Source organism: Aquarana catesbeiana, linkage group LG02 (assembly GCF_042186555.1).
Source record: "Aquarana catesbeiana isolate 2022-GZ linkage group LG02, ASM4218655v1, whole genome shotgun sequence".
Lineage (NCBI taxonomy): Eukaryota > Metazoa > Chordata > Amphibia > Anura > Ranidae > Aquarana > Aquarana catesbeiana.
In genome coordinates, this window is record NC_133325.1 from 16,068,550 (window position 1) to 16,094,295 (window position 25,746).

The following is a 25,746-nucleotide window of genomic DNA, read 5'->3' on the forward strand; positions in this document are numbered from 1 at the left end:
GGATTATGGGGGCCACTGTGTTCTTAGGAACCTTAAGTGCAGCAGACTTTTTTTTGTAACCTTGGCCAGATCTGTGCCTTGCCACAATTCTGTCTCTGAGCTCTTCAGGCAGTTCCTTTGACCTCATGATTCTCATTTGCTCTGACATGCACTGTGAGCTGTAAGGTCTTATATAGACAGGTGTGTGGCTTTCCTAATGAAGTCCAATCAGTATAATCAAACACAGCTGGACTCAAATGAAGGTGTAGAACCACCTCAAGGATGATCAGAAGAAATGGACAGCACCTGAGTTAAATATATGAGTGTCACAGCAAAGGGTCTGAATACTTAGGACCATGTGATATTTCAGGTTTTCTTTTTTACTAAATCTGCAAAAATGTCAACAATTCTGTGTTTTTCTGTCAATATGGGGTGCTGTGTGTACATTAATGAGGAAAAAATGAACTTAAATGATTTTAGCAAATGGCTGCAATATAACAAAGAGTGAAAAATTTAAGGGGGTCTGACTACTTTCCGTCCCCACTGTATATACTTTCTGGAATGTTTTACATTTAAATGAACCAATTTAATTTCATAATGCTTGGAGCAAACCTCGGCTAGTACGTGAACGTCCAAGGCTAAACTCCTCATTAGTCGCGTGAGGCACGTTTGCCGCGATATTACAACAAAAGCTTGGAATGTATACTGACTGCCAGCACTGCAGAGTTCCCCTTTACATCCAGCTGATTAACCCTCAGTAGGCCGGGTAGACAGCTTGCATCCAATCTTGGAATTTTCCATAGAACACATCTGCTGCTCGCTCTTGCCATGATAATCAACTGTCAGTCTTCTCCTCGTTAGTCTACAACTCTACACTGTTTAATTAGCTCCCATTAATGTTTCCATTATAAATTAATTTTCACAATCCTGTTTTTTTTTTCCTTCCCTCTTACCTAGCGCTTTGCAATCTCCCCTCCTGCTCCGCAGGGGATAAAAGGCTAAAAGAAGGGGTCACTGAAGTTAATTACGTACAGACATTTATAACAACGTACAGCGGACTGAGCAGTCTCCTGTTTGCCTCATGTCGGCTTTGACACAGAAAGGCAAATGGAAAGGCTGGTGCTGGGAGTGATGCCGCGTACACACGAGCGGACTTTACGGCAGACTTTGCCCAGCGGACGGGATTTCGTCGGACAATTCGATCGTGTGAGGGCTCCAGCGGACTTTGTTTGGTCAAAAGTTGGACGGACTTAGATTTGAAACATGTTTTAAATCTATCCGTCGAACTCTAGTCCGGTCGAAAAAGTCCGCTCGTCTGTATGCTAGTTCGACGGACAAAAAGCCACGCTAGGGCAGCTATTGGCTACTGGCTACTGGCTATGAACTTCCTTATTTTAGTCCGGTCGTACGTCATCACGTACGAATTCGACAGACTTTGGTGGATTGTGTGTAGGCAAGTCCGTTCATTCAGAAAGTCCGTCGTAAAGTACGTCGAAAAGTCCGCCGGGCAAAGTCTGCCGTAAAGTCCTAACGTGTGTACACGGCATGAGATGATACAGGTGCCATACTACCATAGTCTGCCCCACCTTAGCTCTTCTGGGGCAACATAGTGGGGGGAGGGCAGAGCTTACAGTGGGGACAACACTTCTAGCTGCCCCTCCTTGGCAAACACAGTCCCTTTTACTGAAGGGAAAATATCTATTTTTGCCAATTGTTCTTTTCAAAGCTAACTCAGGGCACAACACAAAAGACCCTTTGCAGCAAGGCTTTCCTGCACTGTAAGGGTTAAATGTTTTTTATGCCTAAAAGGTGCAGAAATAAAGAGAAATACTTACCTTATTCTGCACTCCAGCAGTGTGACTGGTTCCCCCCAGCCTCCTGTCTAAACCACTCATGCTTGGGAACTATGGTTGCATGCTTGCCCCCATAGCTCCCAACTGCCCCTGATTTCGAAGGACTGTCCCTGATTTGGAACAATGTCCCTCATTCCTCCTCATTTGTCCCTCATTTTGGTCTAATCTATATAGCTGTATCTAAAATGCACCTTTTTATCTATCAAAAAGTATTTTCCAGTGCTAAACCTTTCATCTGATTTCTAAATTGCTGCATTTGTAAATTCCAAAAGCCAATATATAAAGGAATAATAGTAGTAAAAAAAAAAAAGCACTTTTGGGTTTAATCAATCTTGTTTTTTTGTACAATTCTCCTTTATGGGGGCGTGGCAAGGGGTGTGTCCTATGCCTGAATACTTTTGCTGATGGGTGTCCCTCATTCCCATCTCAAAAAGTTGGGAGGTTTGCTTACCCCACCACATACAGATCAGGGTTAATAGCCCTGCATTGTACATGATGGCACCAAGGGACCACCCAAAGACTGGAGCTCAAGGAGAAGCACCGGAGCCTGCTGGAGTGGTGGATAGGGTAATGCCTGTTTCTCAACCCCTTAGACACAGAAAGTGTTTACTCAACCAATACAAGTCTATGGGATATGAAAAGTAATTTGAATAAGGTCAAATGCAACTCAGAAGGAAGTCAAATGTAAGATAAATGCACCCGTCAATCAATTCTGAATGATCAGAAGTGTCTTAAACTGATGTCAAAAGCAGTCAACACAGGCAATTAGGGTTAAAGGAAGGGTTAGTGTAAGGGTTACATAAAAGCTTATGTTAGGTAACAGGGAGTTATAGTGTTGGGGTTACAGGGAGAGTTAATGTTAGGATTATAGAAAGGGTTAGGGTTTTAAGGAGGGTTATGCCGCGTACACACGGTCGGACTTTTCGGCTACAAAAGTCCGACAGCCTGTCCGACAGACTTTTGACGGACTTTTGTCAGACTTTTGGCGGACTTGCGGCAGACTTTCTTACGAGCGGACTTGCCTACATACGATCACACAAAAGTCCGACGGATTCGTACGTGATGACGTACGACCGGACCAAAACAAGGAAGTTCATAGCCAGTAGCCAACAGCTGCCCTAGCCTCGGTTTTTGTCCGTCGGACTAGCATACAGACGAGCTGACTTTTCGACCGGACTCGAGTCTGTCACAAAGATTTGAAACATGTTTCATTTCTAGGTCCGTCGAACCTTTGGGGAAAAAAAGTCAGCTGGAGCCCACACACGATCGAACTGTCCGACAAAATCCGGTCCACCGAACCAAGTATGCTGTAAAGTCCGGTCGTGTGTACGCGGCATTACAGAAAGGGTAAGTGTGAGGGCTAAAGGGAGGTTTGGTGTTAGGCTTACAGAAAAGGTCAGTGTTGAGGTTACAGGGTTGGTCAGTGTTGGGGTTACAGGAAAGGTTAATATTGGGGTTACATGTGGGGTCAGTGTTGGGGTTACAGGAAAGGTTAGTATTGGGGTTACAGGAAAGGTTAGTGTTGGGGTTACAGGGATGGTCAGAGTTGGTGTTACAGGAAAGGATGATATTGGGGTTATAAGGAGGGTTAATGTTGGGGCGACAGAAAGGTTTAATGTTGGAGTTAGCACCAGGAGCTCTGCTCCAATAGCTTCCAGTGCCCATCTCCCTCCAATTAAATTCTCAGAACACCAATCTACCCTCCAGATCAATAATAAGCGGGTCCCTTTTGCTCTTGTAAACTAGAAAACAAACCAAAGTGTCTATTAAGAGCTCCATTCTTCCATCGTTATTCCTGTCATCACCATCTGTCTTCTCCATCGTTATCTCCGCCAGTATCTGTTTTTTAATTATCTGGGTCTCTCTGCCTGTGAGTAAACCTCGACCCATTCCAAGGCTCCCCCAATTACTGTCCCACATCACTCTCCCCTAACACAGCCCCCCCCCCCCCCCAGGCTCCATTAGCCAATTAATCCCACCGCTTATTCCAGAGAAGAGCTGCTTGAGACGCACTGGCAGGTTTTCCGCTGTGTGAATATGCAGGATGCAGAATTTTTAGAGAGGCACCATTCACTTGAATAGGCCTCATTCAAATGAATGGTGCCGCTCTAAGAACTATCAAAAAAGCGCTAAAAACATGACGCTTAGGTGTGAACGGGCCTAAATCCAAAACAGAGCTCAATCCTTTGTATGGAATGATATCAGCCAATCAGACATTCTGTATGTAATAGGAGTATGGGAAAAGTATTGGGAAAGTTCATTTCAAAATATTGAAAACTTTTGGGACATAACTCTACCTTATTGTTAATCAATAAATTCCATGTTCCTGTCATTGTAAAAACTTAAAAAAAACAATACTTACAGTACCCAAAATAAATTATGAATCCCTAGCACCTATCATCTTATTTTCTATGGTAGCCATTCTCAACCAGGGTCTGGTGGGACCCTAGGGTTTATCCAAAGGTTGCTAGGGGTTCCTTGAGGTATGGCAGATTGATCACCTATCTGAGCATTGATCGGTGCAGTACTCACCTCCTGCATACACTGTTGGGCAATTCATCATAAAAGTTCTCAAAATTTACTCTGAATCCCCAGCACCTATCCTCTTATTTTCTATGGTAGCCATTTTCAACCAGGGTTTTGTGGTACACCAGGGTTCCTCCAAAGGTTGGTAGGGGTTCCTTGAGATGTGGCAGATTTACCACCCATCTCAGCATCGATCAGTGCAATAGTCACCTCCTGCTTACACTGTGGGGCAATTAACCCTCAAAGTTCCTAAAATAAACTCACAATCCCGAGCACCTACCCTCTTATTTTACCTTGTAACCATTCTCAACCAGGGTTCTGTGGAACCCTAGGACTGCTCCAAAGGTTTGCTGTGGGATCCTTGAGATGTGGCAGATTGACCACCCATCTGAATGTGCCTGCATATTTCTGGGGTCAATACACTTTTAGAGAGCCAGGGACACGACACCAATGATGTTATTTCTGTTTAAGGGTGGCATTATGACCACCACTGTTAGGGGGACAATGTATCAAATGAACACCAATGTAGGGGACCCATAATGAAGTGGTTTTAGCTAGGGTTCCCCAAGGCCTGAAAATTAGTTCAAGGGTTCTCCCTGGGGTAAACCTGCCAGTTCCCCAATAGAAATGCACAGCAGGAATTTCTAAGTTGTTAGAAACTCACTTCGGAGTCTCAATTGTGATCCTTAAGGATGAATTAATTCCACAGTACAAGCAGCTACAGAGGTGAGTGAGGGTTGATTTAAAATATAATTTACTGCTTTTAAGAAAATGAAAAATTGTCCTGACCACAGCTTGGCCACAAGTTACTTTAAACCTTACCCTAACATTACCTAATCCCTTAAATTTTCTATGACTAGATACTTACATTATCAGTGCATATTAACACCCTGCACCAAACACCTCCATTCCCCATAAAAAGGTATTACAGTTCCACTGTCTTTAGTACCACTAGCAAATTCAATAAATCTTGTCCCATTTAAGATAGTATATGCAATTGGTAAAATTTTATGTAAAAATGTATCAATAGGCTGGTGTAGGAACTGGGGACAAAGCTGTTGTGGAGTCCTGCTACAGGAAGAGCCCTGGCTGACTTGAATTCCATCCTTGCTTCTTTCACTATCCCCTGCACATGGTCATGTGACATCACATTGTGACACATAACAATCATGGGGCATGCATAGTGAGGCATCCTTGAGCCCTCTGGTAGAGCAGTAAGATGGAGCCCAATGGCCAGCAAAGGGCCCTAGTGTTATTGTTGTCCATACATCCATTAGCTTGTGGTTTACAGATAGTCACTCAAACTTTGCTTAGTAGTGTTATTTGCAGAAACGTATGCGGAGGCAAGCCTGAACAATCTGTAGCAGTTGCCCGATGCTTTGAACTACTAATAGCTGAACCTGGCACCCCTCTTCTGCCCTTGAGATGTTTATGAAAAGATCGATGTTCTGAAGCAGGGCTCTGCATATTAAGATCTGGGTTAATTACATGAAAATGAGTGCCATTCATCAGGGGATCAGCAGCTGTGTGAACGACTGACTCTCTCTCTCTTCCTCCACAAGCGAATGACCTGCCGCCAATGCTCAACTCGGCAAAATATCTATTTGTGGTGGCCACCAAGGCTGGATAAAGACAAATGTCCATCGTGCTCAGCTGAACATCCCTGACACCTTTTGGTCTAAAGGAAGGAAAGACAGAACTGCCCTGGGAAAACTGTGACCATGAAAAATTCCATTCTGGCTCCAGAATTCAGTTGGATTAACTAAGATAAACAGCCAATTACATTAAAGATTTACAACTTAATTTCTATAGGAATTCTCTGTGAGAGTTCCACAACCCATAAAGTGGCCATCAGCCTTCCTGTGGGATAAAATCACACGGCATCTCTATGGGGCTGGAGAAAAAAAGTACAAAATTGGAGTTCTTGCCCATAGCAAAAAATTTTTCATGTTGCAGAAAACTCAACAATTCTGTCTGACTATTGCATCTGCCCCTCTGAATAGCTCTAATGCCGCGTACACACGATCAGATTTTCCGACAATAAAACCGTGGATTTTTGTTCGAAGGATGTTGGCTCAAACTTGTCTTGCATACACACGGTCACACAAATGTTGGCCAAATATTCCGAACGTGAGAACGCGGTGGCGTACAACACGTACGACGAGCCGAGAAAAATGAAGTTCAATAGCCAGTGCGGCTCCTTCTGCTTGATTCAGAGCATGCGTGCACTTTTGTGCGACGGACTTGTGTACGCACGATCGGACTTTCCGACAACAAGTTTTGTTGGCGGAAAATTTGAGAACCTGCTATCAAGCATTTGTTGGTGGAAATTCCGACAGCAAACGTTCGATGGAGCATACACACGGTCAGACTTTCTGACAACAAGCTCATATAGAACATTTCCCGTCAGAAAATCCGACCGTGTGTACGCGGCATAACTGTTCTGAGATGGGAAAAGGTATCATTTGGAGAGATAAATCTACTATACTAGTGGTTATGAATTTATTACCGAAGAACAGATAAAAAAAGACAAACCAACGATAAATCAGATATAAATGACATCTGTGCACATCAGAAGCCTGCAACAGTGGCCTCTAGCAATATAGGGAATATCAAGAAATCAAAATTATGGAGATGGGTGGAGGTCAATAAGAGATGAATGGAGGACAGATTTGGGTGTAAAAGATGGGTGAAGGACAGCAAGATATGGGTGAAAAAGATAAGTAGAGGACAAAGGGATTTGGGTAGAAGACATGGGAGAAGGATAGAGGGATTTAGGTGACCACAGAGGTATATGAGTGCAATACATGTAATACATGGATGGTGAACAAAGTTACTCGAGTGTCAGAGATGGATAGAAGACAGAGAAATTTGGGTGTAAAAGATGGGTAGAGGATATAAGATTCAGGTAGGACAGAGGGATTTAGGTGTGAGAGATTGGCGGTGGACATAGGTATTTGGATATAAGAGACAGATGGAGGACAGAGGGATCTAGGTATAAAAGACAAGTGGAGGACAGAGGGATTCAGGTATAAGAGATGGGTGGAGGACAGAGGGATTTAGGTATATGAGACGGGTGGAGAACAGAAGGATTAAGGTATAAGAAATGGGTGGAGGACAGCTGGATTCAGGTAAAAGAGATGGATGGAGGACAAAGGGATTCTTGTATAAGATATGAATGGAGGACAGAGGCATTCGGGTATAAGAGATGGGTGGTAGACAGAGGGATTCATGTATAAGAGATGGATGGAGGAAAGAGGGATTCTGGTATACGAGATGGATGGAGGACAGAGAGATTTGGGTATAAGAGACGGGTGAAGGACAGAGGGATTCGGGTATAAGAGATGGATGGAGAACAGAGGGATTCAGGTAGAAGAGACGGGTGGAGGACAGAGGGATTTAGATATAAGAGATGGATGTAGAACAGAGGGATTCAGGTATAAGAGATGGGTGGAGGACAGAGGGATTCAGGTATAAGAGATGGAGGACAGAGGGATTCAGGTATAAGAGATGGGTGGAGGACAAAGGGATTCAGGTATAAGAGATGGATGGAGAACAGAGGGATTCAGGTAGAAGAGATGGGTGGAGGACAGAGGGATTCAGATATAAGAGATGGAAGAACAGAAGGATTCAGGTATAAGAGATGGGTGGAGGACAGAGGGATTCCGTTTGCAAGAGATAGGTGGAGGACAGAGGGATTCAGATAGAAGAGGCGGCTAGAGGACAGAGGGATTCAGATAGAAGAGGCGGCTAGAGGACAGAGGGATTCAGGTGTAAGAGATGGGTGGAGGACAGAGGGATTCAGGTATAAGAGATGGAGGACAGAGGGATTCAGGTATAAGAGATGGGTGGAGGACAAAGGGATTCAGATATTAGAGATGGATGGAGAATAGAGGGATTCAGGTAGAAGAGATGGGTGGAGGACAGAGGGATTCAGGTATAAGAGATGGAGGACAGAGGGATTCAGGTATAAGAGATGGGTGGAGGACAAAGGGATTCAGGTATAAGAGATGGATGGAGAACAGAGGGATTCAGGTAGAAGAGATGGGTGGAGGACAGAGGGATTCAGATATAAGAGATGGAAGAACAGAGGGATTCAGGTATAAGAGATGGGTGGAGGACAGAGGGATTCCGGTTGCAAGAGATAGGTGGAGGACAGAGGGATTCAGATAGAAGAGGCGGCTAGAGGACAGAGGGATTCAGATAGAAGAGGTGGCTAGAGGACAGAGGGATTCAGGTGTAAGAGATGGGTGGGGGACAGAGGGATGCAGGTATAAGAGATGGGTGAAGGACAGAGGGATTCTGGTAGAAGAGGCGGATGGAGGACAGAAGGATTCAGATATAAGAAATGGATGGAGGACAGAAGGATTCAGATATAAGAGATGGATGGAGGACCGTGGGATTCAGGTAGAAGAGATGAGTGGAGACCAGAAAGATTTTTAGGTAGAAGAGATGGGTGGAGGACAGAGGGATTACCGTTTTAGGAGACAGGTGGAGGACACAGGGATTCAGGTAGAAGAGATAAGTGGAGAACAGAGGGATTTAGGTAGAAGAGATGGATGGAATACAAAGAGATTCAGGTATAGGTGATGGGTGGAGGACAGATAGATGGCGAAAGCTGGTTGTTAGGTTGGTGTTCAATAGGAGTAATGGGGTTACCTGGCATTCGCACTTTAGTTTCTGCTCCTTCTGGAAGGCCAGGGTGCTGGTGAGGACTGTGGACGTGTAGCAGAAGCAGTGTTGGATTATGTGCTCATCCATCTCTGTGTAGCTGGAAAAAGATGGACAGAAGACGTTATCATTGAATATCACATTACACTGACTCCAGAACCCCGGAATAGTCCAAGCATCTTCAATGGGCCCCATAACAAGCAGACCAATATGCATTATTCACCATAATGGCGGTCATGTTCAGCAAAGAGCACCAATAAGAAAAGACAGTCACATAAACGTACAGTGACATATGCGTGGAAGACTGAGCCTACTGAGTGCTTAATGGTACACTAGCTTATTTTCAGTCCATATTTTCAGTGAACATCCCGCCTGCCCCTACATAATCATACATTGACATGCTTGCTGTATCTTATTTCCACCATTATAGTACAATACTAGATTTACAGATACTCACTCTATGGTATTTCTTTGCAATCACTCAGCCTCCCCGTTCAGCAACTCCTGAGATAACATCTTAGCCTCATAGATTGTATTCCTTTTCCATCAGTCAGACCTGTCTGGTTGACGTGCATTGATTCCGAGGAACAATATAACCTTCCACAGACTTTAGAGGAGTATCTCACAAACATGACACCTTGGGGTGCTGCAAGCATGAGACCAAGTTTGCCCTGAATCAGAGATGGATAGAGGAATCTGATTGGATAAGGGAACTTCTGATATTGTGGAGAGAGACTCTATCATGGGGCTACTTTGATGTCATGGGGGACTCTGATATGATGGGGGACCTCTGCTGTGATGAGGGGGGGGGACCTTTGATGTGAAGAGGAGACTGATATAATGGGGGAAACTGATATTATGGGATGACTCTGATGTGATAAGAAGACTCTGATATGATGGGGAGACCCTGTCATGGGGGTACTCTGATGTCATAGGGGACTTGGATATGATGGGGAGTCTCTGATGAGATGGGGGACCTCTGCTATGATGGGGGACTCTAATGGCATGGGAAAACCTCTGATGGGAATAGGGGACCTTTGATGTGAAGGGGGACTTTGATAAATTGGGATCTCTGATGAGACGGGGGGACACTGATGTGATAGAGGACCTCTGATGTGATGGGGGAACCTCTGATGTGAAGGGGGGACTCTAATGGCATGGGGGAACCCCTGATGTGATGGGGGGACCTTTGCTGTGAAGAAGGGACTTTGATGTAATGGGGGCTCTCTAATACAATGGTGGAGCTCTGATGCGATGGAGAGACTCTTTCATGGAGTTACTCTGATGTCATAGGGGACTCAGATGTAATGGGGAGTCTCTGATGAGATGGGGGGACTCTGATGTGATGTAAAGACCTCTGATGGGATGGGGAACTTTGATGTGATGGGGGACCTCTGATTTGATGAAGGACCTCTGATGTGATGGGAGGACCTCTGATGTGATGGGGGATCTCTGATGTTATGGGGACCTCTGATGTGATGGGGGACCTCTGATGTGATGGGGGACCTCTGATGTAATGGGGGATCTCTGATGTGATGGGGGGGGGCTCTAATGTGAATGGGGGACTCTGATGGCATGAAGGAACCTTTGATATGATGGGAGGACCTCTGATATGATGGGGGGACCTTTGATGTGATGGGGAGGACCTCTGATGTTATGGGGGATCTCTAATGAGATGGGGGAACTTCTGATTTGAACGGGGGACTCTGATGGCATGGGGGGGAACCTCTGATGTGATGGGGGGGCCTTTGATGTAATGGAAGGACCCCTGATGTAATGGGAGGTCTCTGCTGTGATGGAGGACCTCTGATGAGATGGGTACCTCTGATGTGATGGAGGGTCTCTGATGTGATGGAGGGCCTCTGATGTGATGGGGGGACCTTTGATGTGATTGGGGGGGGGGGCCTCTGATGTGATGGAGGGACCTCTAAGGAGATGGTCGACTTTGATGTGATAAGGGGATCTCTGATGTGATGGGGAGATCTCTAATATGAAGGGAGGACCGTGATGTGAAGGGGAACCTCTAATGTGATGGGGAACCTCTGATGTGAATGGGGAACCTCTGATGTGAATGGGGAACCTCTGATGTGAACAGGGGAATCTGATGGCATGGAGGAACCTCTGATGTTATGGGGGGACCTTTGATGTAATGGAATGACCTCTAATGTAATGGGGGGACCTTTGATGTGATAGGAGGACCTCTGATGTGATGGGGGACATCTAATGAGATGGGGACCTTTGATGTAATGGGGGACCTCTGATGTGTTGGGGGGACCTCTGATGTGATGGGGGTACTTTGTTGTAATGGGAGGACCTCTGATGTGATGGGAGGTCTCTGCTGTGATGGGGGACCTCTGATGTGATGGGTGCCTTTGATGTGATGGAGGACCTCTGATGTGAACGGGGGACTCTGATGGCATGGGGGAACCTCTGATGTGATGGGAGGACCTTTGTTGTAATGGAAGGACCTCTGATGTAATCGGGCAACCTTTGATGTGATGTGAGGGACCTCTAATGTGAATGGGGGACCTCTAATGAGAGGAGGGACTCTGATATGATTGGAAGACCTCTAATGTGATGGGGACCTCTGATGTGAATGGGGGAACTCTGATGTGAATGGGGGAACTCTGATAATATGGGGGAAGCTCTGATGTGAACGGGGGACTCTGATGGCATGGGGGAACCTCTGATGTGATTGGGTGACCTTTGATGTAATGGAATAGCCTCTGATGTAATTGGGGGACCTTTGATGTGATGGGGGGACCTCTGATGAGATGGAAAACTTTGATGTGATGGAGGACCTCTGATGTGTTGGGGGGACCACTGATGTAAATGGAGGACTCTGATGGCATGAAGGAACCACTAATGTGATGGGGGGACCTTTGATATCATGGGGGAACCTCTAATGAGATGGAGGACTTTGATGTGATGGGAGGAGCTCTGCTGTGACGGGGGACCTCTGATGATACGGGGGGGACCTCTGATGAGATGGGGGGAGCTCTGATGTGATGGGGGGACCTCTGATGTGATGGGGGGACCTCTGATGTGATGGGCGACCTCTGATGTTATGGGAGGACCTCTGATGTGATGGGGGGACCTCTGATGTGATGGGGGGACCTCTGATGTGATGGGAGGACCTCTGATGTTATGGGAGGACCTCTGATGTTATGGGAGGACCTCTGATGTGATGGGGGGACCTCTGATGTGATGGGGGGACCTCTGATGTGATGGGAGGACCTCTGATGTGATGGGCGACCTCTGATGTTATGGGAGGACCTCTGATGTGATGGGGGGACCGCTGATGTGATGGGGGGACCTCTGATGTGATGGGGGACCTCTGATGTTATGGGAGGACCTCTGATGTGATGGGGGGACCTTTGATCTGATGGGGACCTTTGATGTGAAGGGAGGACCTCTGATGTGATGAGGGGGACCTTTCATGTGATAGGGGGACCTTTCATGTGATAGGGGGACCTTTGATGTGAAGGGGGGACTTTGATGCAACGGGGGCCTCTGACAAGATGGGAAACTCTGTGATGAGGGCCTCTGACAAGATGGGGAACTCTAATGTGATGGGGGACTTTGATGTGATGGAAGATTCTGACATGAAGACGGGACTCTGATTTGAAGTTACATTCATCCAGATGGTTGTGTGCCTTGTCTCAGGCTCAGTTTTCCCATTGATAAGTAACATTTACTTGTTAGACTGGGGCCTCCAGATTTTGCGTACTTTAAAAGGGTGCCGCCACTGAAAACAGGCTGCGAGACTCTGCTGTAGAGTGCGGTCAGTGATAGGGTAGCCCAGGACAAGTGGTTACCAGGAGCCGTGTGGTTGTTTCACGTGACTAGAGACCTATTGTGTTCCCAGAAATCAGCAGGACACAGAGAGAAAGAAGAGCCTTCCTAGGGAACAAACACACCTCCCCATCATTATTAAAGACTCTACTGAGAATATACATACACCATTATTCTCATTCCGGACTTAATAACCCCTTCTCTTTATCTCTGTGATTTTTGCTCTCTGGTTAGTCTGGGGGCGCTCAACTGAGAACCCGTCACCAAAAAGGATGGATGGGGGTACCCGGCCGCTATCCATCCTCTGGAATGAGCCATCTGCCTCCCAGACGCTGGTCCATACATCAAGCCAATCGTTCGCCCTTTCAGGCGCGGCGTACAGATGCCGAGGCCCCTCCTAATACGGCGACAGACAGGACATTGATTGTACAATGACACCGTCCCCTCCGATAAGGCGCCACAGCTTTAAAGGTCAGCTCATCTACTAAGAGATGGAGGAGCGCGGCATGTACACAGGAGAGAGTGATGGAGCGTCTCATCGCATCACGCCAGAGGAGCTCCTGATCAGACTGTACATTGTAACTTTGTAGAACGAGGAGGAAGCATTTCCTAAGTCTCCCCTCCCCCAGTGATCAGACTGTACATTGTAACTTTGTAAAAGGCAGGATTAAAGCAGATTAAACTTCAGCTATTTACATTGGAGAAGGTATAGAAAAGGATCTGTTCAGCATAACAAACAGTATCTCACAAAAGTGAGTACACCCCTCACGTTTTTGTAAATATTTCATTCTATCTTTTCATGTGACAACACTGAAGAAATGACACTTTGCTACAATGTAAAGTAGTAAGCAGTGGCGGCTAGTGCTCCAAAATGTTTTTTTTTTTTTTTTTTGGGGGGGGGGGGGGGCTTGGGTGTGCAGACGAACTGAAAAATTCTGAAAAATACTGAAACAAAAACATCAATTGCAGCCACTGTGCCCATCATATGTAACTAATTGTGCCCATTATATGCAGCCAACTGTGCTCATCAAATGCAGCCTCTGTGCCCATAATATGCAGCCACTGTGCCCCGTAAGTGCAGCGAACTGTGTGCTCCATCAATTGCAGCCTTTGTCCCCATAATATGCAGCCACTGGGCCCCCCCCCCCGCCCGTCCGCTGTCTGCCCAGCACTTACCTCATCGTGGTGGTGGGTCAGGCAGAAGGTAAGGCGATGCAATGCATGAATCTATCCATAGTACACAGAGGGAGTGGTTGGAGAGAGGGGCGGCCCATGAGCGCCCCTAATGGACGCACCGCCACTGGTAGTGAGTGTACAGCTTGTATACCAGTAAATTTGCAGTCCTGTCAAAATAACTCAACACACAACCATTAATGTCTAAACCACTGGCAACAAAAGTGAGTACACCCCTAAGTGAAAATGTCTAAATTGGGCCCAAAGTGTCAATATTTTGTGTGGCCTCAAAAAGGTTTGCATTTTTTCACCTTAATGCATCCTATGCATTAAGGTGAAAAAACATCCGACAATACCGGCCCCCCCGTTTTACTTACCTGAGCCCGTTCACCTGTTGTGCTCGCCCCCGATGTCCTCTTCGCCGCTCAGCCTGGCCGTTTATTGGCTAGAGTGGACGGATTGAAAGCAGCGCAGCCATTGGCTCGCGCTGCTGTCAATCACATCCAATGACGCGGCACGCCGGGGGGGCGGGGCCGAGTGATACAGTGAGCGGCTATAGCCGCTGGCTGTATCACAGGAGCACGCCCGCAAGAACTAACCACCATGCGAGAGAGCTTGCATGAAGGTGGTTAGTTCTTGTGGGGAGGAGCTGAGACAGCCACCGAGGGACCCCAGAAGACCAGGTTCAGGGCCACTCTGTGCAAAATGAGCTGCACAGTGGAGGTAAGTATAACATGTTTGTTATTATTTATTTATTTTTTTAAATTGCCTTTACAACCCCTTTAACCCTCTTGGGCATGGAGTTCACCAGAGCTTCACAGGTTGTCACTGGAGTCCTCTTCCACTCCTCCATGAGGACATCACAGAGCTGGTGGATGTTAGAGACCTTGCGCTCCTCCACCTTCCATTTGAGGATGTCCCACAGATGCTCAATAGGGTTTAGGTCTGGAAACATGCTTGGCCAGTCCATCACCTTTACCCTCAGCTTCTTTAGCAAGACAGTGGTCATCTTGGAGGTGTGTTTGGGGCCGTTATGTTGGAATACTGCCCTGCGGCCCAGTCTCTGAAGGGAGGGGATCATGCTCTGCTTCAGAATGTCACAGTACATGTTGGCATTCATGGTTCCCTCAATGAACTGTAGCCCCCCAGTGCCGGCAGCACTCATGCAGCCCCAGACCATGACACTCCCACCACCATGCTTGACTGTAGGCAAGACACACTTGTCTTTGTACTCCTCACCTGGTTGTCGCTACACACGTCTGACACCATCTGAATCAAATAAGTTTATCTTGGTCTCATCAGACCACAGGACATGGTTCCAGTAATCCGTGTCCTTAGTCTGCTTGTCTTCAGCAAACTGTTTGCGGACTTTCTTGTGCATCATCTTTAGAAGAGGCTTCCTTCTGGGATGACAGCCATGCAGACCAATGTGATGCAGTGTGCGGCGTATGGTCTGAGCACTGACAGGCTGACCCCCCATCCTTTCAACCTCTGCAGCAATGCTGGCAGCACTCATACGTCTATTTCCCAAAGACAACTTCTGGATATGACGCTGAGCACGTGCACTCAACCTCTTTGGTTGACCATGGCGAGGCCTGTTCTGAGTGGAACCTGTCCTGTTATACAATCTTCTTATAGCCTAGGCCATCTTTATGTAGAGCAACAATTATTTTTTTCAGATCCTCAGAGATTTCTTTGCCATGAGGTGCCATGTTGAACTTCCAGTGACCAGTATGAGAGAGTGAGAGCGATAACACCAAATTTAACACACCTGCTCCCCATTCACACCTGAGACCTTGTAACACTAACGAGTCACATGACACCGGGGAGGGAAAATAGCTAATTGGGTCCAATTTGGACATTTTCACTAAGGGGTGTACTCACTTTTGTTGCCAGCGGTTTAGACATTAATGGCTGTGTGTTGAGTTATTTTGAGGGGACAGCAAATTTACACTGTTATACAAGCTGTACACTCACTACTTTATATTGTAGACAAGTGTCATTTCTTCAGTGTTGTCACATGAAAAGATAGAAGAAAAGATTTACAAAAATGTGAGGGGTGTACTTACTTTTGTGAGATACTGTATATATCTGATGACAGGTGCACTTTACATAAGCCAATAAAGGATATCACTCCAACTCTAAACTTCTTACTTATGCAAAAGAAATACAGCGAAAGCCAATCAAGATAAAAAGCTAAGACGCAAATCGCCGTTTTTCCAGAACGCCGCACGCCGAGGCGCCGCCAGTCAGCAGCCGGGATCTGATTAAGTCTTGTTGAGATCTCTTCTCCTCCGGCCGGGTAAATCTTTTAATCACTTCCACATCCAGACAGAGAATTAGGTGCTCACAATTTGCGCAATCCTGCCGGATTAGCTGAATACAAAGTGCTAATCAGAGGAGCCGCCAAGACGGCGAGTGCAATCCGCCGTGATGTTCCCATCAAAGAGGATCTTTTCCCCGAGGGCAGAGGAGATGACACCGGCGGGGAAGAGGGTCAGGTTCAGGCAACCCACCAAAGTTGCATCAGGAGAAGAGCTTTTGAACATTAAAAAATGGTTGAAAGCGCTCAAAGACCCACAGGCATGTCAATGAGCGTTTGCACATTTGTGAATTAATACTTTGTAGTGGCCAGAATAAATGACCATTGCGGCCAATGGAATGCATTCACAGCAAAAGCGTGAACGCTCATTGACTCACATGAATGCACATGAACGCAAAAACACATTTTTAACCGCGTTTTTCTGCTCCTAAATTCCTGTAGGAGAAAAGGCGCCACAGGGTAAGGCTTGGTTCACGCCTACAGGTGCTACAGAGCGCGCTGGGTGTTTTCACACTTTGCGTAGTGAATGGGCTACCCTATGCGCGTTTGGTCGCGCAAAAGAAACTCATGCACCTTTTTTTTGGGGTGACGAGCTTTGTGTTTTGTCGCCATTGTGTTGAGTGACAATCGCAGCAAAATTGCACCGCGTTTGGGGTGCCATTAGGAATGAACGGCATCCAAACGCACGTCACATGTTTTGCCACGACTGCCGCGCGATTTGGAAATTGCGGCAAAAAAACGGTGCTCCTGCCTGTGATTCCAAATGACCTATTGTGAACGGGGCCCTTAGATCGTAGGTCCCAGGTGTGGCAGATACTGATCGCATGAGTTGTTGTCAGTCGGCTGATTATTCCTATCGGAAGAGATCGATCGGAAAAGAAATCGATCATTTATCGACCAGCATAAGAGAAAATAATAATAATAAATAAATATATATTAAATATAAATAGAATAAAATATAAATAATATAAAATATATATTAAATATAAATAAAATTATATATACCGTATATATATATATATATATATATATATATATATATATATATATATAAATATATATATATTTATAAAATATACATATAATACAATATAAAATAATACAATTACAAAAGCAGCACTATAGCAGTGGTATAGCATGGGTTACTAGCACCCGGGGACATCCTCAGCTGCTCCGCGCAGCGCACTGCTACACACTAAGCAGAAGCGCTCTGCTCGCTCCCCTCAACTCCGCCCACTCTGATCTAGAACTGCCCTGCCCGACCCGCCCACACAGCCTAAGAGAGAAAGAGAGAGAGAGGAGGTAATGCACCACTGATGAACCACAACAGGAACGAGCACAGACCCCCCCCCCCCTCTTCTCACCCCAAATCCTTACTAATTTTGCTCTCTTAAGAATAATGTGCCCAGGGCAACTTCCCCTGTGGCCCCACCCATGCTACGCCACTGTGCTATAGTGCTAACCATGTGAACAAAATATAAATATGAAAAAGAACATTAAATATATGTTATTTAAAAAACAAATCAAAAATGGGGTGATAGGGTTGCTTTTTTAACAGGGAGTTGCTTTTTATTTTTTTTTAATTTAAAATGTTTTACTTTAAAAGTTTTAACACTTTCTTCATTTTTTTTATAATTCCATTTCTGTCAAAAGCCCCCATACAGCATTGGGCAGCTAACAGGTTCTTTTTATGGAGGCATCTGGGATCTCCTAGATCCCTAACTTCTTCCCTGTCCTCCACTCCAACTGACTGAGAACAATGAGACCAAGACTGATCAAGTGTTTACCGGGATTTTCAGCTGGGATGCTGACTGTTCTGAACCTGGAAGTGTCCAGAGCTGATCGCTTTGAGGTTCAGTGATTGCAATGCAGGTGAGGGAGTGGATGTTCTGAGAGATCCTCCTGCTCATCATCCAGACAACATTTACTGTAGTCCCCAAGGGAGCGGACGAGCCTATAGGAGGCACAGAGGGGGCGTGCTCCACATCCACCCAGGTCACTTTTACTTGATAGCCACCTAAACGGTAACAAGTACATGGTGGCTGCAGCCATGACCTTGCTTTCTCCTTTTGAATTCCAGAATGTTTATAAACGCCCTGTGGATGTCAGGTGGTTATATTTGTCCTAACCACCTGATGAAGTCCAATGACGAAACGAGTAGGGCGCCATTATTCGCCTCTCTGCCTTGCCACAAGGTCTGATGTTATTTATCATGCACTGTAAATAGTGTTATATATGCACCAGGAAGGTGAACATTTTCAATGGTGGTATTTAATTATTGGCTTTGTTTCTGGGTACATGTGGTGGTCTCTCATTGGATCGCCTTCCGATACAATCTGAAGATATAATAAAGAGCGAAACTTGACCTTCCTATTTCTGGGGATCTCAATCCTTTGTTGCGTTGCTCTTCAAGAGCTGGCGTAAGAGAAATCCAGTTAACCAGCATGCATGTGTGGGCACACTAGTGTGTGCACAAGAAAAAATATGAATTTGCGCATGCGCCGTTTGGCGCCATGTGCGTGCACTGGCGGCAAACGGCCTATTTCAACTAAGCAATGACATGAACACATTGCTGAGTGGTCTTTCAGCTTGTTCCTGTTTGCCTGTGCCCTGATCTGCTTCCTGCCTACCTATGTTTTACCCAGCTTGATCTCAACCCTCCTCTGGACTTCTGCTCGCCTACCTGTGACCTTGGCCTGTGTTTGACTCTGCTCTTGTCTCATGCTCCTGTACCTTGCTGCCCGATTGTGTACCGACTCCGGTTTGCAACCTGTTTCTGTTTTAGTCTCATGTTCCTGTACCTGCATTGCCTGCGTGTTGTTGACCCCTTGGCTTATGTTCCGGTTACGCTCCTGTTTACTGATCCAGTGTCACGGAGTTCCTGTTTCGGGTGCCTGTCTGGTGATCTAGGGCCATGGGTTCCTTGTCAAGCCTCAGCTGGTGCCACCTGCTATACCGGCCCTCGTGTCACTCTGTGTCCTACACTCTCTGTCAGCTCTACCAGGGGTGTTGGATAGGAGGTGCAAGAGAAGCCCCCTCTACAGCTCGATCTCCACCAGGTACGTGACAGCTGGGCGGATCAGTGGCTGGGAACCAATGGGCCATGGTGGAGGCCAAACCTGAATTAAGCCAGCCAAGCCTGCAGTCTCAGGCTTGTGATAGGGTGTGTAATACGTGCTTAAGCTCCCTGTCTGTCTGTCCTTCTCTACTGTTTGGATTCCCATTGGATATCGATCATTATCTGAACTCTGCCTGCCTTTTGACTACAGGTTGGACACTGACTATTCTGAACCATGCCTGCCTTGTACCTGGACTGTCATTGAACCACCCTACCTGTCTGCCAACCGCAAGTACCTGTTTGCTTTGCTCAGTTCACGCCTGTCCTGGTGTGGTGGCCAGGCACTACAGCATTGTGTAGAAGTCCTGGGGGCAGCCAGTTACCGGTAGGCCTGCTTGCCTTGTGGGAAAGGGGGCTGCTATAGGTGAAGAACACAGAAGCTGGCTATAGTGTCTGACCACCTGCATTAGGGGTAAGTGTGACAGTGGTACACCCTTTCTATAGCATGCATTAGCAATGAGGGAGGGGCGCAGTTCTGGATCCTTGCCGTGGGCATTGGACAAACCTGTAAACCGGTATTGCCTGGAAGCGCTGTGTTCCTGAGCACTTCCAGGTTCAGGGCAGTCAAACCTCGGCTGCCATATTGAACATCTTCATACCTCATTTATACATGTTTCAAAGAGAATTGTGGCCGCCATAGACTGATTTCAGAGTTGATTGGGTCTCAGTACTCTAGCTTGGGGGTTCTCTGATGGAGGTGACTGTGTGTGAGTACTGGGCTAGGAACAAGGTGTTGGTTCCTCAGACTGATGACTTCTGTATTTGCGCAATGAGGAGTGCCTCAAGTAAAAGCAGTGTACATATAATGTAAATTTGGTTCCAGACTTTGTTGGTAATAAGATACAACCAACACAATTTGGGGGGACTGGGCTGCCCATTCTTCAGGGCCAACAGCCCCCCCCCCAGTGGTTGCCCCAAAGAAGGGGAGCCCGATCCCCCAAAATGCATTGGCCGTATCATTTTACTAATAAAGTCTGAAAGCAATCTAATACCCGTTAAACTTATCACTTGAGGTGCTCCCCATTGCCCACATAGAAGCCAAGTCAACTTCCCACCACTGTAATGAATATAGTTTGTAGAGATACCGACTGCCGTGCACTTACTTTCCTCCTTGTTTGTTGAACGCACAGGCCAGTGCCACCACCTGCGACGTCGCCCGACATATAACCGGAACACACAGCATGGAGCGAACCTCGAAGCCCAACATGTTGTTCAGCTGCTTGTGCTCTTCCTAAGGAGATAAGAAGAGAACAATTACTCGGAAAGGCCAATCACAGGTGGCGATGTTCCTGTTATTGTCCCTGGCTTTGTTCTCACCAGCTTTGGGTGTAGGACTGTTTTAACCCACCTTGGGATGTTCCCACTCCACCCATTGCTTGCTCTAACATCATATAAAAATCCATTATGTGGATTGAGACTCATTTTAGGTCAGGTTCTCCACCTCACGTGGGGTCTCCCTTAGGAGGAGCTCCACCTAGCCCTTGGGTGGCCCTTGCCTTGGTAGGTTCCCTGAGAATGGGGTCCACCTGGTTTCAGACCACGAGTACCCCAGTCCCTGTCAGTAGTTTTGCACCCCGGGTATCGGGGCGAGGGTCCTTTCTCTTTGGAGGTGAACCATGTGTTACACAATATAACCATCCTCAGTCAAACGTCACAGCTGACCCTTGCATTGCTTGGCTTGACCTTGACTTTATGCCCAAGGTGGGGTGGAGCTACAGTCCGACAGTATACTGGGGGAGATAAAAGAGATTGATAGGCAGCCTTAGTGGCTATTAGGAAGACAGAAAATGTGGGGCCAGGCTTGGCTTTTACAGGAAAAGTCAAGCTCCACACATAACTGGATCTCAATAATAGATCATATCAAAGAGTACTAGGACCTTAGAGGTGCTGTCCATCACCAGGAACACAGACTATCTAAAAGGTTTTCATATTTACTATACAAAATGTATTAAAATACACATAACAAGTTATAAATATGTTTGGCACATGATGTCACATGAGTGAATATGCAGAGAGGATTCCTTCCAATAGACAACTCTTTACACTCCTGGCTCAAACTTTCACAGCTACGTGTGCATTACTAAAGAGGTATTCTCTGGTCACCCAATGATCAAACCAAATCATCATTTTAAAGCCATGGAGTGAGGCTTAGTTCAATGCGTTTTGTCATTAGCTTCTCTGAGTTCCCTAAGGTGTTTGGGGAACAGTCCTACCATGCATACAACATGTTCTGCAACCCATGGTTAAAAAGGAAGGGGTCGGGTAAGAGAGATCTGAGGCAGTTGGACCTGGGATTCTTCATAGGTGTTTAAAAGTTTTGGTTCCACCAGACAGGTAGATGCCTCTATATATGTGATTCCCAATCCACCATTATTGCATCCACGGAAGGGGGGAGGGGTGCCGTCTCATTTATATCTCATTAAGCCCACTGTCATTATCATCATTATCATTATTTTAAAGCCACAAAGTGATGTTCAGTTCAACGCGTTTCATCACTAGCTCATGATGGCCACTGTCAATGTGCAAACTGCACAGACATTCTTGTCAGGAGTCATGCACCTTTTCTGGATCTCCTACCCTTGACATTGGGGTTTTCAAACCTTCCAATAGGCACCCTTGTTTTAGTGACAGCTGCCAGATGGGAATTCCCTCACTTTGCAGAGATCTCTTCTAGGTTTGTGTTGCGTCTCTGGGACAGGAAGTTGAGGAACATCTCCCTAATGGGACACAGATGGCATAAAAATATACCGGCAGTGGTGTTTGCTCTTCCACTTACCACCACCAATATGAGGGGCCTTTTCTTAATGACCCCCCAGGGACTGTCCTAACTAGGGGTTCCCTGAGACCTGAAAATTATTTCAAGGGTTCCTCTGGGGTAAAAAAAGTTTGAGAAAGGCCTTTTCCTCCCCAGCCGGACTGGCCCGCCCCTTTCATTCATTGGATTTCGGACCTTTCAATCATGGAGGCTCAGCATCACATGTGGGCGTTACCTATATAAATACAGCCTGCCTAGGAACGCCCACTCCTCCAGAATGACACCCATCCATCAAGGCTTTTTGATATTTGCATAACTCCTTCTCCTTCCAGTACCTCCATCAGGACTAAGGGCTCTGGAGAGGAGTACTGAGGCCGGGTGCTGTGATGTTTTCAGGAAGCCATGTAACCTGCCGGCCCCTCCCACCAGCCACGGTCTAAAATTAAATTGTTAAATAACCTATAACGTATAAAAAATGGAAAACATGGTCTGTGCACATGGACATAAAATGGTAAGTTAGGGGTTAAGAGTTGGACTTTGTCCAATGTCATCCCTACGAGCTCCTGGGCTAAAACTGGAGCTGATGTTATTTGGAACACGGAACGTATCCTATCCAGACTGCAGACGGCTGATTGGATTAATCTCGGTGTGCGGAGTTCATTATCTGTGCGAAATGTAATAGAGGACGGAGGGGGGAGTGATGGGCGGAGCCTGGGTGACAAGGTCCTCTGTCCTTCAAAAAGTCCTCTGACAACACAGGAATAGTGATGCTTGGATCCCATTGAGGTTCTAGAGCTAATAGGCAAACTACTGCCAAAAAGGGCATGGGAGGTCTGATAAATTGTTCAGATCAGATCTGATACATTGTCCACAGTGCAGATCGGATCTGATACATTGTCCACAGTGCAGATCGGATCTGATACATTGTCCACAGTGCAGATCGGATCTGATACATTGTCCACAGTGCAGATCGGATCTGATACATTGTCCACAGTGCAGATCGGATCTGATACATTGTCCACAGCGCAGATCGGATCTGATACATTGTCCACAGTGCAGATCGGATCTGATACATTGTCCACAGTGCAGATCGGATCTGATACATTGTTCACAGTGCAGATCGGATCTGATACATTGTCCACAGTGCAGATCGGATCTGATACATTTTCCACAGTGCAGATTGGATCTGATACATTGTCCACAGTGCAGATCGGATCTGATACATTGTTCACAGTGCAGATCAGATCTGATACATTGTCCACAGTGCAGATCAGATCTGATACATTTTTCCACAGTGCAGATCGGATCTGATACATTTTCCATAGTGCAGATCGGATCTGATATATTGTTCACAGTGCAGATTGGATCTGATACATCGTTCACAGTGCAGATCGGATATGATACATCGTTCACAGTGCAGATCGGATATGATACATTGTTCACAGTGCAGATCGGATCTGATACATTGTCCACAGTGCAGATCGGATCTGATACATTGTTCACAGTGCAGATCGGATATGATACATTGTTCACAGTGCAGATCGGATCTGATACATTGTTCACATCTTGAGGCGGGTAACATGGAAGTCACACAACATATGATTGTCCATATGTTCAATCTGGATTTTCCTATATTGTGTAATAATCGGCCTCTAGAATTCTCTGGAACATCTAATAATCTCGGTGCTGCTAACAGGCATACTCTGCAGTGTTCAGCCCCCGTTACGTGTTTCGCTGACCCAGTCAGAGCCGCATCGACTTTGAAGGTCTTATCTCACCCCCGCCAGCCTGCCTCGGGGTTACAGGTTTTTTTTTTTTTGCCGCCTCTGGGCCGGAAATATCAGAATGTCTAAAATATTCCGCCGCAGCCGCCGCTCGTGTTTCTGCCTTCCGTCGTATCAAAGTATGAATGGAATGAAATCCGCTTCATGGAGTTTGCCGACTCAGAGGAAAATATTAATAAGAGGAACAGAACACGGAGATAAGTGACGTCATAAATATGAGGAGCCATTAGTAAAAAACTCCAGCCGTAAAGTATTTATAGGCTTTTTTGTTACTGTGGCAACGATTGATTTATTATTACACTACTGCGGAAGTGGCGCGCTTCGCTATTCCTTACATCTAACCCCGAAATATGAATTTCATTTGCAAAATTATCATCCCACATATTTTTTCGCACACCAGAAAAATGTGTCCCCAACAGAAATCAGCAAATATATACGCCAATCAGCCACAACTTTATGACCACCCACCTAATATTGTGTAAGTCCCACTTTTCCCACCAAAACAGCCCTGACCCATCGAGGCGTGGACTCCACACGATCTCTGAAGGTATGCTGTGGTATCTGGAATTGAGCTGTCAGTAGCAGATCCTTGATGTCCTGTAAGTTGCCAGGATAGATTGGACTTGTTTTTCCAGCACATCCCACAGATGCTTAATGGATTGAGATCTAGAGAATTTGGAGGCCAAATCAACACCTCAAACTCATTGTTGTGTTCCTTAAACCATTCTTGAACCATTTTTGCAATGTGGCAGGGCTCACTAACCTGCTGAAGGAGGCCACTGCCCTCAGGGAATACTGTATCCATAATGGGGTGTACTTGGTCCTGTGCCTGGGGAACTCACACAGGGATGGTGGGTCCCCCTCATAATGAGGACAGCAGGTATACAGAGCCGAGAACTCAGCAGAGGGCATAATGGGCACAGCAGGTGTACAGAACTGAGAACTCAGCACAGGGATGGTGGGAACCCCTCATAATGGGCACAGCAGGTGTACAGACCCGGGAACTCAGCACAGGGATGGTGGGAACATCTCATAATGGGCACAGCAGGTGTACTGACCCAGGAACTCAGCACAGGGATGGTGGGAACCCCTCATAATGGGCACAGCAGGTGTACTGACCCAGGAACTCAGCACAGGGATGGTGGGAATCCCTCATAATGGGCACAGCAGGTGTACAGACCCGGGAACTCAGCACAGGGATGATGGGAACCCCTCATAATGGGCACAGCAGGTGTACAGACCTGGGAACTCAACACAGGGATGGTGGGAACCTCTCATAATGGGCACAGCAGGTGTACAGACCCGGGAACTCAGCACAGGGATGGTGAGAACCCCTCATAATGGGCACAGCAGGGGTACAGACCCAGGAACTCAGCACAGGGATGGTGGGAACCCCTCATAATGGGCACAGCAGGTGTACAGACCCGGGAACTCAGCACAGGGATGGTGGGGACTCCTCTTAATGGACACAGCAGGTGTACAGACCTGGGAACTCAGCACAGGGATGGTGGGAACCCCTCATAATGGGCACAGCAGGTGTACGGACCCGGGAACTCAGCAAAAAAAAAGTGGACTCCTGACCATCACACCCATATGAGCTTGTTGGACATCCCATTCCAAACCAATGGCTATACAGGGACACAGTCATGCTGGAGCAGAAAGGGGTCTTCACCAAACTGTTATGCCAAGGTTGGAAGACCACCATTGTCTGCAATGCCTTTGTATGATGGAGTGGTAACAGTTCCCTGGTTTCCTCTTCTTCTTTTTCC

At 46.5% G+C, this 25,746-nt stretch overlaps 1 protein-coding gene across 5 annotated transcripts in view; it reads right to left on the reverse strand.

Annotated features, from left to right (window-relative positions):
- Positions 1–25,746, reverse strand: part of PDE2A (phosphodiesterase 2A) — a 791,783-nt gene that overhangs the window by 61,384 nt on the left and 704,653 nt on the right. For all 5 annotated transcript variants that reach the window (XM_073612615.1, XM_073612619.1, XM_073612616.1 and 2 more), the window contains 2 exons: positions 20,542–20,669; positions 9,018–9,129 (listed from right to left, as the gene is read on the reverse strand). In XM_073612615.1, coding sequence (XP_073468716.1) covers positions 9,018–9,129; positions 20,542–20,669 — 240 coding nt within the window. The remainder of the gene's footprint in view (positions 1–9,017; positions 9,130–20,541; positions 20,670–25,746) is intronic.